At 55.2% G+C, this 15,821-nt stretch overlaps 1 protein-coding gene and 1 pseudogene across 3 annotated transcripts in view; both read left to right on the top strand.

Annotated features, from left to right (window-relative positions):
• The window catches only part of LOC310918360 (olfactory receptor 14J1-like), a 537,521-nt pseudogene that overhangs the window by 477,853 nt on the left and 43,847 nt on the right, over window positions 1–15,821 (top strand). The window lies entirely within an intron of this gene.
• Window positions 7,860–14,786, top strand: LOC310918352 (uncharacterized protein). Of its 2 annotated transcripts, XM_083877204.1 has the most exons (3): window positions 7,860–7,885; window positions 8,682–8,838; window positions 12,622–14,786. In XM_083877204.1, the coding sequence occupies exons 2-3, from the start codon at window positions 8,823–8,825 to the stop codon at window positions 14,214–14,216; spliced, it is 1,611 nt and encodes a 536-aa protein (XP_083733330.1). In that variant the 5' UTR covers window positions 7,860–7,885; window positions 8,682–8,822; the 3' UTR covers window positions 14,217–14,786. The 2 variants fall into 2 exon arrangements, 1 of the variants encoding a protein (XP_083733330.1); XR_014591644.1 differs by lacking the exons at window positions 7,860–7,885; window positions 12,622–14,786 and adding an exon at window positions 11,836–12,246 and having other exon boundaries at window positions 8,341–8,838.

Raw genomic sequence — 15,821 nt, 5'->3', positions numbered from 1 at the left:
AGCTGCTGGGAAGAGACCGGGATGGACTGGGACAGGCTGGGCTGGACTGGGATCCCGACATATACTGGGATACAGTGGGCCCAGGACTGGGACTCCGTGGGAGCAGGATCAGAGCACCCTGGGACCCAGCAGAACCAGAACTGGGGCAACAGGGATCATAGTGGCAGCAGCTGGGATATACAGGGAGTGACTGCAATCATGCTGGAATTGACTGGGAGTGGCTGTGTGCAACTGGAATCCTGTTGGAAGCTACTGGGAGCAGCAGGGAGTGAGTGAAAGCACACTGGGGGACACTGGGATATACTGGGAGAGACTGGGAGTGACTGGGATCAGAGAGGAACCATAAAGAAAGTTACTGGAATAATACTGGGAGTTATCTGGGAGTGACTGGGATTGTCCTGGGAGTGACTGGAACCACAGTGGGTGACTGGGGGCAACTGGGACCGTGCTGGGGGCAAATGGCATTGTACTGAGAGTGACTGGGTTTGTACTGGAACCATACTGGGAAGGACTGGAGCCAGAGTGGCAGTGGCTGAGATGATACTGGGGGTGACTGGAACTGTACTGGGAGCAGCTGGAACCATATTAGGAGTGAATGGGAACACCTGGGACCATGCTGAGATCACAGTGGGATCCTACTGGGAGTGACTGGAATCAAACTGGAATCATGGTGTGTGTAACTGAAAGTGACTGGGATCGTACTGGGAGTGACTGGGAGCCACAGGGCCCATGCTGGGAGTGACCTGGGCCCCTCCCCCGAGTGGAACTGGGGGAACTGGCCCAGCTGGGGCTGAGGGTTGTTCTCCCCCAGGGCTGCCCCGGGTCCTGCTGCCACCGCCGGCCCCACAGAGAAACAGGGGACAGGGGACAGCCGAGGGACAGGGGACAGTTGAGGGACAGGGGACAACTGAGGGACGCGGGAGAGCTGAGGGACAGGGCACAGCTAAGGGACAGGGGACAGCTGAGGGACAAGGGACAGCTGAGGGACAGGGGACAGCCAGGGAACACGGCCTGGCCAAGGGACACTGAGCTCCAGCACTCTGGGCTCCTGTGCCCGGGCTGTTGCCCTTGGGCTCCCAGCACAGGCCAAGGGGGGACAATCCCCTCCAGAAACTGTTATTTGCTCTAAGCTTTGCTCTGGAACATTCCCAAGGAGCCACCTGCAGGGGCTGGAGCCCGGCCGGGTGACCGGGGCCACCAAAGCCACTCGGGCAGTGCCCTCCTGCCCCAGGCAGGGCAGAGAACACCCAAGGAAAGGCTCGTGCTGGGCTCAGGGCAGGGACAGGGCACTCCCCTGGCACTGCCACGGGCACAACAGAGCCGGCCTGGGGAAAGGATTGGGATTTATGTCCCATGGAATCCCAGCAGGGATTACTTCTCATTTCACTGCTGTCATTTCATTGATCATCAATTCCAATAATTTCCCCATGGAATTCCCATGGCAGTGGATTGGAGGGGAGATCCATCCATGGAATTCTCACCTGACTGGAATGAGACTGAGATCCAGCCATGGAAATTCCATGGGAATTTCTGCATTCCCAAGTCCCCCATGTCAGAATTCCAACATTCCCACAGGAATTCCCCTCCCTCTCCCACACCCACCCTTGTGCTCCAGAGCCTCCCGACCACATCTGATGTATTTTGGGAGCCCTTCCACACCAGCGTGTCCCAGGTAATGCTTCATCTGCTCCACCATGATCCCTTTGGATTCCCAGCACCTCTGGGTGATCCAGGTGGCACCACGGGACACTGCAAAGCTCCCGGATCCCAGCTGGAAGGAGATGAAATCCCACCCGTCGTAGCTGAACCTGTGGGATCCGTGGATGCTCCATTGGACAGGAGGTCACAGCTGGAAACCACCTGCCCCCTGTGGCGACCTGGGAACGAGGAGAGAACAGACCCATGGAGTTGTGTGCCAGCCCCACAGAGCCCCTTGGATCTGCCTGGATTCCCATTCCAGCCCCACAGATCCCATTGCAGCTCCTCAGAGTCCTCCATCCCCACAGATCCCAGCCCAGCCCTGGCTCCCCCCAGCCCCCCCTGCTCTGGTTGTACCGGCCCCATCTCCAGGTCACTGTTGGCCACGAGCCGGTTCCTCTCCTTGAGCTGGGTCTGGTTATCCCAATATCCCAGCTCTGGCCATCCCAGTGTCCCAGCTCTGGCCATCCCAATGTTCCAGCTCTGCCTATCCCAATGTCCCAGCCCTGGCCATCCCAATATCCCAGCTCTGGCTATCCCAATATCCCAGCTCTGGCAATCCCAGTATCCCAGCTCTGGCTATCCCAGCTCTGGCTATCCAATATCCCAGCTCTGGCCATCCCAATATCCCAGCTCTGGCCATCCCAATCTCCCAGCTCTGGCCATCCCAATATCCCAGCTCTGGCTATCCCAGTATCCCAGCTCTGGCTATCCCAGTATCCAGCTCTGGCTATTCCAATATCTCAGCTCTGGCTATCCCAATATCCCAGCCCAGCTCCCGCTGCCATCCCCGGTGTCTGCAGCTCCATCCAGCCCCACTCGCTGTCCCAGCGCTCGCAGGGGGGTCCCGTCCATGTCCCCACAATCCAGGACTGGGGGACCCCCGGGCTGGGCTCTGCCAGAGCCACTTCCAGGCACTGCAGGGAGTGGGGAACTGGGGGGACATGGAGATTTGGGGGAACAGGGGGCCTGAAAGTGAGAGTTTGGGGATCCAGAGGGGTCAACAGGTCAAGGAAAGGGGGACATGAAGAGCTGGGAAGGAGGTTCAGGGGCTCAGAGTCAAGGAAAGGGGGTGCAGGGACTGGGAGAGGTGGGATGGGGTGTCCAGGGAATCCTGTGCCCAGCAAAGGGGGTGCCAGGGCTCCTCAGTGTGAGGAAAGGAAGAGCTGGGGGCTGGGAAATGCAGGAATGGGGGCCCAGGGGTCCCAGGGTGAAGGAAAAGGGTGGCTCTGGGGTCTGGGAGAGGCGGGGTGCCTGTGAAAAGGCTGAGATGGTGCTGGATAAGGGGGTGCAGGGGGATCTCAGTGCTGGGCAAAGGGGTAAAAGGGCACCTCAGTTCTCAGGAATGGGGGTTCAGGGGGCTCTCAGGGTCAAGGAAATGAGGGGCAGGGACTCAGAGAGGTGGAAGGGAGTTCCAGGGGCTCCTTGAGCCCAGGAAAGGGGAGTCCAGGGTTTCCCAAAACAGGAGGGTAACAGGGTGGGGACACCCCGGATGGTTGGGAAGGGGCAGTTCAGGGGGTCTCTGTTTTTGCAGAAAGGCGGGGCTGGGGGCTGGGAAAGGCAGGAATGGGGGTCCAAGGCGTTCCAGGGCATCCCAGGGTCAAGCACACGGGAAGTCTGGAGGCTGGGAGAGATGGGATGTGTGGGAAAAGGGGAGCGGGGGGTCCTGATGTCCAGAAATAGGGGATTGCGGGGGGTCCCTGTGCAGGATAGGGGGAGCAGGGGGGTCCCGGTGCCGGGAATGGCGGTTCAGGGTCCCGGTGCCGGGGTTCCCACTGCCCCCTCAGCCCCCAGGAGCGCCCCCAGCCCCAGCGCTGGAGCCTCGCGCTGCTCCTACTCACTCCCAGTGTTATCCCAGTGTGATCCCAGTATGATCCCAGTATAACTCAGTCACGCAGGAGCTGTTCCCAGTACGATCCCAGTTCAGCCCAGTCACTCCCAGTGGTCCCACTCCTGCCATCCCCCAGCCCTCTCTGCGTTCCGACCTGTCCCGGCTCCATCCCCGCTCCTCCCGCGGGCTGCGATGGGTTCGGGCCCGGGGGAGGAGGAGGAGGGAGGGAGGAAGAGGCGGAGCGGCCGCAGGAGCGGGAGGAGAAGGCGAGAGGAGGAACCGGCGGCTGCAGCGCTCCCTGAACTCGCAGCCCCCCCGGACGGCCCCAAATCCCGCAGGTGCCCGGGGAGGGGGAGCTCGCCCCAAATATCCCGGGTTTGGGGTCCCTGGGTTTGGGGTTTTTTTAGGGGAGGATGCTGGAGCTCGCGGGGCTCCAAAGGCGAGGCGCAGATGCCGCTCGGGGGGACATCGGGGGCTCCCCGGGAGGTGTTTTTGGGGGGGTCCCGGTGTCGGCAGAGCCCCTGGGATTGCCGGGACCCCGTTGGGGGCTGGAGGGGCTGGAGGGGCGGGATGGGCGGGAAAGGGGTTCGGGAGTCGCGGTGCTGGAAGTGGCTGCTCCCAGTATGTTGTAAATGCATATTATAAAGTTGGCTTTTCGCAAATATTAAGGTGAATGCTCTATGTATAATAACTTTGCTGTAAGGATGTAGCTGTTATTTCTGCTATTAGCAAAACTTAGACATGGTAGTTGGAGAACTGATCTATAGTTATGCTTTTAATTGAATGGCCTGTTTGGTTGAGATAACATCCAGCAAACACATGATGAGGCCCCTGCTGCTGACAGGCCAGTTATCAACACTGACTGTCTGTGGGAAGTAGGGACCAAGGCCCAAGCTGGAGGTGATAATGAAGACACAGCCAAGAAGCATGTGTGTTCTAAAAAGGCAGAGCCGAGGAAGAACCATGCTAAACAGTCCCTGGAATATGGAAACTAGTTTGTGGAAAAGTTGGAATATGCAGCCAACTAAAGCAATTGAAAGGGTGTTTAAAGAATGTCTCTGAAATAGCAGGTGTGCTCTTGGCTCAATGCCAAGTCACCTGGCCAGCCATTAATATTTTCCTTAATTTTCTGTTTCCTAATTGTCCTATTCTTTTTATTAAACCTATTTCTTAAAATTTACCAAGAAAGTAAACCTTGCTTTTTACACAGTATGAGCGCAGTTCCCTTCCTTTGTGGTTCCAGTTTGCTCGGCATTCCCAGTCCGAGCCCAGTCCCTCCCAGTCCGAGCCCAGTCCCTCCCAGTACCCGTAGGTGGGCAGACAGAACACGGGGGAGCTTTTCGGGTTCCCGGCACTCCCAGCAGCCCGGGGAGGGCGGGCACCGAGCGGACGGGGGATCTCCTTCCCCTTCCCTGTGGCACGGAGGCAAATCCCATCCTCTCCTTGTCCTTCCTGCCGCAGACAAGGAGCCGAGCATGGAGAGCAGGGAGGACAAATCCCCGCGGCAGAAGCTGCTGGGAGAGGCCGTTCTGAGCGGCTCCACGGCGCAGGAACGCAACGGGGAGGAAAAGGGCCGGAGGTCGGTGAGGAGGAGGGGCTGCAAAGGCCGAGGGCGAGGATGTGAGGAGGAAAGAGCCGGCCAGGGCCGGGAAGGCGGCCGGAGATGGAGGCAGAGCTCAGAGCTGGTGGTCCATGAGCAGCTCCGTGATGGGGAGAAGCCCCACAAGTGCTTGGAGTGCGGGATGAGCTTCAGCCATAAGTCCAGCCTGACACGTCACCAGACCATCCACACTGGGGAATGGCCCTACGAGTGTGGGGAGTGTGGGAAGAGATTCAGGCAGAAAGGTAACATGATCTGTCACCAGAGGATCCACACAGGGGAACGGCCCTATGAGTGTGGGGAGTGCGGGAAGAGCTTCACGCAGAAAGGCAGCCTGATCATCCACCAAAAGATCCACACTGGGGAGAGGCCCTACAAGTGTTCCCAGTGTGGGAAGGGGTTTCGGGTCAGCAGCAAGCTCCTTGAACATCAGCTCATTCACTCAGGGGAGAGGCCCTTCCACTGCCCCGACTGTGGGAAGAGCTTCAGGCAGAGCTCCAGCCTCATCACCCACCAGCACATCCACACTGGGGAGAGGCCCTACAAATGTCCCCAGTTTGGGAAAAGCTTCTCACGGAGCTCAGCCTTGACCCAACACCAACGGAGGCACCGGTAAGGGAAGTCCTGCGAGTGCCCCAGTGCAGGAAGAGCTTCGTGCTCTGCTCTGGGGTGGTTTAGCATGGATGTGAGGCTGGGGATGGACTCTGCGTGGCCAATAGTGATAGTATAGGGTTAAAATGATTTTTAACCTTGCACAGATTGTAAAAAGGTAACTGGGGATGTGGTGGAGGTGGTTAGAAAGCTGAGGCCTGGACCTGCAGCACAGCAAGGCCTTGGGAACAGAACAGTCACTTCGCTGTAGCCAGGACGATACTTTCATGTTACTGTCTTAACTAAATCAAGTATGACTTTGCCTGGGTAATAAATCAGGGTGGGGGCAATGAGTGTGCTTTTTGTGATTGGTAGATGGGGGAGATGTTGATTCAAACAAATCATTAATATGTAAAACGTAAGGACATAAAAGCATGACCATCTGTATGTCCAGTGAACACGATTTGGGCCTCTGCTGCCCCTGTGTTCTGAGCACTCTGCAATAAAGCACTGACAGATGATGCCTCCGTGTGATTATATGTTTACAAATGCTGACAATAGGAGTGTTGTCCCCAGCTCTGGACAGCCCAGGCCTAAATCAGAGATCCCAGGTGACTCGGGCCTTTTCCTCCTTTGTCTGGTCCAGGGCAGGATGGGATCCTTCTTCTCCCCCACCCTGGTGTGGCTTTGGAATCTTTGGGATGGCCACTGCAGGCCTGGGCAAGCTTTAACTCTTTCCTGACACAGATTGAGACTTTCTTAAATTCTAACCCTTCTCAGTGATGAGAGAAAAGGCCAAATTTGAGCCATGTCAAGGGGCAATATGAAGATGTCTGTCAGTAAACCAGGAGTGACTTCTTGACTGGGAGAGATGACAAGTTATCTGAGTCCCAGGCTGAAATCTCCTGGGGGTTTTAGTGACTGTATTATGAATATGGCAAAATATTCCTTAAAATCGTGGACAATACAAATTGGGGAGATGATTTTCAGGTTTGACCAAAGGTATCTGGTGGTCTGAGTGAATATTGAATTACTAGCTGTGATCCCATGACAGGTTTGAACAGAGAGAGATGAGAAGGAGCCTCTGCCAGCCAAGACGTTGTAAGAGACGGTCTGAAGATCCTCATCTGCCTCACCACCATCCTCAAGGACAGAGACTGAAACCCCTAAAGGACTCTAAAACCCCAACACAGGAGTTGTGGCCTGGCTGAGGTGGGACGTTTGCCAGGTGTTGCCTGCAGGTGTGATCAATGGAAAAACCTGGCAGCATTTCCATGGGAACATCAGAGCCTGAGCAGAAACAATGGGCAAGTCACAGTGAATTGACTGCACCTGCTGAGGGCTGACCTGTTGTCAGTTCTCTCAAAACCAACACACCATAACGATCTCCCCACCCTTTGGCCAACTGCCTGTCACTTTGGAAAGGGCTGTAAGGATCCCTGAGTTAAGCAAAGACTTTGAGATCTCCCCAGGGAAGAAGACGGATCTATTGGCTGGGCCACGAGGACTTTGTCTCTCCCTTGGCAGCTGTTTCCCACCCCCTCTTTCTCTTTTCTCTCTGTCCTTTATTTCCCTTCAGATCCTTCTATGGCATTTGCTGATGGCACTAATCAAAGTGCATTTGTTGTGATGAACACTGAAATCCCCTCTGTGTTGTTTGTTGCACTCTGGGATCAGTTAAGGGACCATCACGAGCCCTGGTGACCCACATTCCCCGTGTTCTGTGTTGGGAACTCACCTTGCCCGTTATCCTTTTGATTTGACCTTAATATTTTTCTCTTCTCCCTCTCTTTGCACTCCAGAAGCCAAGAGGGATTGTAGCCCTGGCTTCGTGCCAGGAATGTTTTGGTTTTCTGAAATTCTTTTCCCAGGGAATTTCTCAGTCTTGGTCCCGGTTCCAGTTCTGGTGCCGGTTTTGGTCTCGGTCTCGGTCCCAGTGCCGGGGCCTGTGCGGGGCCGGTCTCAGTTGCGGTGTCGGTCTCAGCCTTGGTGCCGGTGCGGGTTCCGGTGCTGATCCCGATCTCAGTGCTGGACATTTTTGGCCCATTTGGGTGATTTTAGGCCAAACTGGGCAGGTTTAGGCTGGGTTTTCGATCCCTTGGAGTGATTTCCAGCCTTGTAGGGTGGATTTTTCGGTCCCTTTGACTGAATTTGTGGCAGATCTGGTGGGTTTTAGGGTGGATTTTCGATCTCTTTGGATGATTTTAGGGTCATATGGATTGAGGTTGGTGATTTTATGATAAAATGGGCAGTTTTAGGTCCCTTTGGGTGAATTTAACTCCATATGGGTGGATCTTAGGCTTGCGTGGGAGATTTAGGCCACTTTTTTTGGTGATTTTAGGCCCATATGGGTGGACTTTTGGTCTGTTTGGGTAAATTTAGGTCAAACAAAGCCCATTTTTGGTGCTTTTAGGTCCCTGTGGGTGATTTTAGGCCAAATCTGGTAGGGTTTAGGATTGATTTTAGGGCCCATTTGAGTAATTTTAGGCCAAACCAGGTACTTCCAGGGTAGGTTTTTACATATTTCTAGGTGATTGAAGGCTGATATCAGGCCATTTTGTGTGCGTTTTAGTCGAGTTGGGGCAATTTTAGGCTCATTTGGTTTGATTTTGTACCCCTTTGGATAATTTTAACCGCATTTGTTTGATTTCAGGCCAAACCATGTGGATTTAGTGTGAATTTTAGGGCCGTTAGTGTTATTTTAATTACTTTGTGGGGATTTTGGGCCTCTTTGGGTGATTTCTGGCCAAACCTGATCGGGTTTCGAGTTGATTTTCGAGCTGTTTGGACAAATTTAGGCGCATTTTGTTGATTTTCAGCGAAACCGGGCGGTTTTAGGACCGCACGTTCCCTTGGCCACGCCCATTCCCCTCATGATTCCCGCCCTGGCCTTGACCCCGCCTCTTTCCTCTCACAGTTCCCGCCCTTTTTCTTTCTCCGCCTCATTCTATTCGTTCGCAGCTCTTCCATTGGCCCCGCCTCTTTTCCCTCTAGTGCGGCCCATCTGCTGGCGCTTTCCCTCCAGCGCATGCGCAGATTACCCAGAAGTGGCTCTCCGGGGCGCCGCCATCTTTTCTCCCGGTCTCCCGGCCAGGCTCCGGCATGTCCGAGACCTACGGTGGGGCAATGGGGGATCTATAGAGGTCTGGGGGGACCTGGGGGGTCTCTTCAGGAGATATAGTGGGTGGTCTATAAGGGGCTTAAGGGGGTCCCTAGGGGATTTAGGGCGGTCTGGGGGTCCCTAAAGGGGGTTTGGGGGTCCCTATAGGAGATTTGGGGGTGTCTCTGTGGCCTTTTGCTGAGGTTTGCGGGATTCTATAGGGATCTGTGGGTGCCTATAGCGGGTCCGGAAAGGTCTGGGGATGTGTGGGGGTCCCTGTGGGGGATTTGGGGGGTCTCTAAAGAGGGTCTGAGGGGGGTATAAGAGATCTATGGGGGGCTCTATAGAGGGTTCAGGGGATCTGGAGTCTCTATAGGGGATCTGGATGTCTCTGTAGGGGGTTTGGGAAGTCTATAGGGGATTTGGGGGTCTCTATGGGGGATCTGGGGGGGTCTATAGGGGATTTAGGGGGTGTCTTGAGGTCTCTTTAGGGGATTTGGGGGGTCTGTGGGGGTCTATAGAGGCTTTGGGGGTTCCTGTCGGGGATCTGGGGTCTCTATGGGGGATTTGTGGAGTCTATAGGGGCTCTATCATGGAATTTTGGGATCCTTAAAGGGAATTTTTGGGAATTTTGGGCTCTGTACAGGGAATTCTTGGAAATGAAGATGTCCAAATGGGGCTTTTCCATTAGGAAATTTTTTGAATTTTGGGGCCTCTCTTGGGAATTTTGGGGGGAACTTTGGGTCCAACCACAGGAATTTGGGGAATTTTGGGTCCAAGCGTGGGAAGTTCTGGGAATGTTTTTCCCAGATTTCCTCTTCAAGTCCTTGGTGATCGGCAGCGCTGGCAGAAGCAAGTCCTTCCTGCTGCACCACTTCATCGAGGGCAAGTGTAGGAAATTCTGGGAAATTTCAAGGATTTCAGGAATTCTGGGATGTTGTGGGACTTTGGGGATTTTTTTGGAGATTTTGGGGGACTTTTTGTTTATTTTTGTGATTTTTTAAAGTATTTTTAGGAACTTCTGGGGTAGTATTTTTGCATTTTTAGAGTGTTTTCTGTTGGTATTTGGGGCATTTGGGGAATATGTTGGGAATTTTGAGAAATCTGAGGAGTTGGGGAGTTTTTAGGGAAATTTGGGGAGTTTGGGGGGATTTTTTTAAATATGTGCATTTTAAGGGTTTGTTTGTTTGGTTTTTTTTTTCTTTTTCTGGGTGTTTTTTCATGGTGTTTGGGTGAATTTTTGGGGATTTTTTAGGAATTTGGAAAATTCTGGGTAGTCTGGAAAATTTTGGAAACATTACTGGAATTTTTGGAGGCATTTTCAGGGTTGTTTTTTTCATTTTTGAGACATTTTGAGAGGTTTTTTTAGGTATTTTTAAAAGTAATTTGGCTTTTTAATGTGATTTTTGGGGGCTTTTTTTTGAATTTTTGGGAATTCTGTGTCCCTCCAGGCTCTTCCTCATCCTGTGGCATTTTGGGGCATTTTCTGTCATTCTTGGGCCATTTTTGATCACTTTTGTGCCACTTCTGTGCCATTTCCTCTTATATTGGGTTAATTTGGGGCAATTTTGTGTCATTTTGGGGACATGTGACGTGATTTTTGGTCACTTTTTGGGCCATTTTGTGTCATTATGAGCCATGGTTTGTAATTTCGGGTGCATTTCTAGTCAGTTTTTGGGCCAGTTCTGGGTCATTTCCTGTCGCTTTTCAGGCATTTTTGGTCTCCTTGGGGGCGTTTTTGGTGACTTTTGAGCCATTTCTTGCCGGTTTCAGTCCCGGTGTCAGTCTTGGTCTCAGCACAGTCCCGGTGCCGGTCCCGGTGCCAGTGTTGGTCCCGGAGTGCTCCCAGTGCCAATCCCAGTCTCGGTCCCAGTCCCTGGGCGGTGCCAGTCTCGGTGCTGGTTCCGGTGCTGATCTCGGTCTCAGTCCCAGTCCCAGTGCCAGTTCTGGTGCCGGTCTCAGTTCTGGTGTCAGTTCTGGTCCTGGTCCCAGTCCTGCAGCGGTGCCGGTGTCGGTTCTGGTGTCGGTTCTGGTCCCGCTCTTGGTCTCGGTGCCCGTCCCAGAGCGGTGCCACTCTCGGTGCCACTCTTGGATCCGGTGTCGGTCTCAGTCTTGGTGCTGGTGCCGGTTCTGGTGCTGATCTCGGTCTCGGTCTTGGTCCCAGTCCCAGAGATTTTTAGGCCCATTTGGGTAATTTTTGGTCAAACTGGGCAGGGTTAGGGTGGATTTTAGGCACCTTTGGATGATTTTAGGGCAAATCTGGTGGGTTTTACGATGGATTTTAGATCCCTTTGGTTGATTTAAGGCCCGTTTGGGTAATTTTAGGCCAAACTCGGCAGGTTTAGGTTGGGTTTTTGAGCCCTTTAGTGTGAATTTTTGGCCCCTTTGTCTGATTATAGGCAAAATCTGGTGGGGTTTAGTCCCCTTTGAATGATTTTAAGATAAACTGGGCAGTTTTAAGCTGGATTTTAGATCCCTTTGGATGGTTTTAGGCCAATTTTGGTGGGGTTTAGTCCTGTTGGGGTGAATTTGGTCCAAATCTGTTGGGTTGTAGGGAGGACTTTAGGTAAATTTCTTTGATTTTAGGCCAGACCAAGTATTTTCAGGGTGGAATTTACAGCCTTTTAGGAGATTTGAGAGGATTTTTGGCCACTTTGTACGGGTTTTAAACCACTTTTGAAAATTTCAGACTGCATTGGTTGGTTTTAGACCCCTTTGGATGATTTTATCCCCATTTGGTGATTATTAAGACAAACCATACAGATATAGGGTGGATTTGAGGCCACTTTGGGTGACTTTAGATTGCGTTGTGGGGATTTTTGGCGTCTTTGGGTAATTTGAGTCTGAACCTGATCTGCTTTAGGGTGGATTATAGGTCCCTTTGGACAATTTTAGGCCATTTCGGGTGATTTTCGGTCAAACCGGGCGGTTTTAGGACCGCGCGTTCCTTTGGCCCCGCCCCTTTCCCCTCATGATTCCCGCCCTGTCCCTGACCCCGCCCCTTTCCCCTCCCAGTTCCCGCCCTTTCCTTGGCCCCGCCCTCCCAGTCCGGGGCCGGGCCCGGGGGAGGAGGAGGAGGGAGGGAGGAAGAGGCGCAGCGGCCGCAGGAGCGGGAGGAGAAGACGAGCGGAGGGAGCGGCGGCTCCAGCGCTGCCTGAACTGGCGGCAGCGCCGGGATCATCGCCCCCCATCCCGCAGGTGCCCGGGGAGGGGGAGCTCGCCCCAAATATCCCGGGTTTGGGGTCCCTGGGTTTGGGGTATTTTGGGGGGATGTTTGGAGCTCGCGGGGCTCCAAAGGCGAGGCGCAGATGCCGCTCGGGGGGACATCGTGGGGTGCCCGGGAGGTGTTTTTGGGGTGTCCCGGTGTCGGCAGAGCCCCGGCGGGGGCGGGGGGATGCGGGTCCCCCCTGGGTGGGGGTTGGGCTTCCCGGGCCGGGCCCTCCGAGCTCTGGCGGGGCCAGGTGGGGAGCGCGCGGGACCGGCGGGGCCGGGGGGACACCGGGTTTGGGGAGCCCGGGAGAGCCGCGGCTTCCCTGAGCGGGACCCCAGAGAGAGGAGAGCCCCAGAAGGGCAAGACGGGGACCCCGAGAGGGGGGGACCCCTGGGATTGCCGGGACCCCGTTGGTGGCTGGAGGGGCTGGAGGGGCGGGAAAGGGGTTCGGGAGTGAGGGGGGAGCTTTTCGGGTTCCCGGCACTCCCAGCAGCTCGGGGAGGGCGGGCACCGAGCAGACGGGGGATCTTCTTCCCCTTCCCTGTGGCACGGAGGCAAATCCCATCCTCTCCTTGTCCTTCCTGCCGCAGACAAGGAGCCGAGCATGGAGAGCAGGGAGGACAAATCCCCGCGGCAGAAGCTGCTGGGAGAGGCCGTTCTGAGCGGCTCCACGGCGCAGGAACGCAACGGGGAGGAAAAGGGCCGGAGATCGGTGAGGAGGAGGGGCTGCAAAGGCCGAGGGCGAGGATGTGAGGAGGAAAGAGCCGGCCTGGGCCGGGAAGGCGGCCGGAGATGGAGGCAGAGCTCAGAGCTGGTGGTCCATGAGCAGCTTCGTGACGGGGAGAAGCCCCACAAGTGCTTGGAGTGTGGGAAGAGCTTCAGCCGGAGGTCCAGCCTGCTCCGCCACCAGAGAACCCACACTGGGGAACGACCTCACGAGTGTGGGGAGTGTGGGAAGAGCTTCAGCCAGAAATCCCTCCTAATCCACCACCAAAGGATCCACACTGGGGAACGACCCTATGAGTGTGGGGAATGTGGGAAGAGGTTCAGAGCGCGCTCCCACCTGATCTGTCACCAGAGGACTCACACAGGGGAACGACCCTATGAGTGTGGAGAATGTGGGAAGAGGTTTCAGTACATCTCCCATCAGATCTGTCACCAGATGATTCACACTGGTGAGAGGCCCTACGAGTGTCGGGAATGTGGGAAGAGCTTCAAGTCAAGCTCTGAACTGATAAAACACCAGGTGATCCACACTGGGGATCGGCCCTACGAGTGTGGGGAATGTGGGAAGAGCTTTAGGCAGAGCTCTGCCCTTACTGCCCACCAGAGGATCCACACCGGGGAGAGGCCCTATGAGTGTGATAAATGCAGCAAGAGGTTTCAGAGCAGCTCAGATCTCCTTAGGCATCAGCAGACACACACAGATGAGAGGCCCTTCCGCTGTCCCGACTGTGGGAAGGGCTTCAAGCAGAACTCCACACTCAAGAGGCACCGGCGCATCCACACTGGGGAGAGGCCCTACGAGTGTGACAAATGCAGGAAGAGGTTTCAGTTCACCTCCAGTCTCCTTCTGCACCAGCGCACACACAGCGAGGAGAGGCCTTTCTGCTGCAGCGACTGTGGGAAGGGCTTCAAGCAGAACTCCAGTCTCGAGAAGCACCGGCGCATCCACACCGGGGAGAGGCCCCACAAGTGTGAGGAATGTGGGATGAGCTTCAGCCAGAGCTCCAACCTGATCTGCCACCTGAGGACCCACACGGGGGAACGGCCCTACAGGTGTGGGGAATGTGAGAAAAGCTTCAGGCAGAGGGAACAGCTGATCCAGCACCAGAACATCCACACTGGAGAAAGGCCGTACAAGTGTGGGGAATGTGGGAAGGGCTTCAGGCACAGAGCCAACCTGATCGTCCACCAAAAGATCCACACCGGGGACAGGCCCTATGAGTGTGATAAATGCAGGAAGAGGTTTCCCACCAGCTCTCATCTCCTCCTGCACCAGCGGATGCACACAGAGGATTGGCCCTTCCGCTGCCCCGACTGCGGGAAGGGTTTCATGCACAACTCCCACCTCATCCAGCACCGGCGCATCCACACTGGGGAGAGGCCCTACAAGTGTCCCCAGTGTGGGAAGAGCTTCTCCAGGAGCTCTAACTTGACAAGACACCAACAGAGCCATCGGTAGGGGAACCCCTGTGAGTGCCCCCAGTGCAGGAAGAGCTTCGTGCTCTGCTCCAGCTCCATCCCCCCGGAGGAGCCACGTTGGGCAGAGCCCTGGTGACCCACATTCCCTGGGATCCATGATGGGAAGACAACTGGCTGTTTATCCTTTTGTTTTTGCCTTAATGTTTTTCTAAAATCTTCATCCCTTGTAAACAGCCAAAACACAGTTGGAAAGAAAGAAATTGATCAAATATGTCTAAAGTCCTACTGTTTCACAGTATTTTTTGGTGAATTTAGGATTTGGGGCATATTCTGGAGGATTTGTGTGTTTTTGGGGGATTTTGGGCAGCATTCTCCCTCTCTTTGCACTCCAAAATGCAGGAGGGATTGGACTGTAACTCCAAAACCGCTCCAATTCCATTGAGAACAACTCAATCTTGCCCCAAAGGGGCTCAATCCCACCTCAAAATGACTTGTTCTAAGCTCAGATAAACTCAATCCCATGCCAATTTTACTCAATTCCCCAGCCACCAGGGTGAGATAGGACTGGAAGGAGATTAGGAGGGGTGGGATCCAAATTTGGAGTGCTGGGATGGGGATTGTGTGTGGCTGGGTGGGTGGGAGGGATGTATTTTGATAGTAAATCAGATTTGGAGAGTTCTTGATTTCTGTCCCATTCATTTCCAGTCAGTTGCAGTTCTGTTTTCAGAGTGCCACCTTCTCAGCTGACTGTGTTTGTGGCCTCCTTTCTCTCCTGCCTCTCTCTCTGCTCTCTTTGTCTCTCAGTGTCTCCCTTGAGCCAGGGCAGCTCCCACCCAAGACCCTGCCCTGACTGAATTCCCACTGCAGGAGCTCCAACAGGCATGGATGGAGTTCTGGGGGCTGGCAGTGAAATGTGACTGTAGGATCTTGCTGCCCTTGGCTTTGGGCCCCTTCTCCAGAGCTTTGCCTTCAAGGGCAGGAAGATCTTTTCCTGTCTGGGAAGTGGAATTCCAGAGCCTTGGAGTGTGTGCCATGCAGGACCATCCAGAGTGGGATCCTGCGGACTGGGATCACATGGACTGGGATTTCACAGGCTCGGACCATCTGGATCAGAAACACAGAGACTGGGATCATCCGGACCAGGATGGCTGCGGCGGAACGATGCGAACCGAGGCGGTCCCGCCCGGCCCAAGGGAACCTCCCAGTCCCGGCCGGGGCCGCGGCCAAAAGTGTCCGGAGCGACCGTGGAGCCGATCCCGGAGCGATCGTGGAGCCGATCCCGGAGCGATTCCGGGTCCCATCCCCGTCCCGGTGCCGGGCTCGGTCTCAGTCTCGCTCTCGGATCGGCGCCAGTCTCGGTGCTGGTTCCGGTGCCGGGCTCGGTCTCAGTCCCGGAGCGCTCCCGGTCTCGGTTCTGGCCGCGGTGCTGGAGCGTTCCCGGTGCTGGTGCCGGTTCCGAAGCGCTCCCGGTGCCGGTGCCGGTGTCGGTCGTGGTGTCAGTCTTGGTCCCGGTTCCAGTTCTGGTGCTGGTTTTGGTCTCGGTCTCGGTCCCAGTGCCGGGGCCTGTGCGGGGCCGCTGTTGGTTCCGGTGTCGGTCTCAGTCTTGGTGCGGGTTCCGGTTCTGGTGCTGATCTTGTCTCGGTCT

The sequence above is a fragment of the Zosterops lateralis genome (genome assembly GCF_965231275.1).
Source record: "Zosterops lateralis genome assembly, chromosome: 23".
In the NCBI taxonomy this organism is placed as follows: Eukaryota; Metazoa; Chordata; class Aves; order Passeriformes; family Zosteropidae; genus Zosterops; species Zosterops lateralis.
The sequence above is the reverse complement of the archived record's forward strand: the minus strand, read 5'-3'. Positions and strand labels throughout refer to the sequence as shown.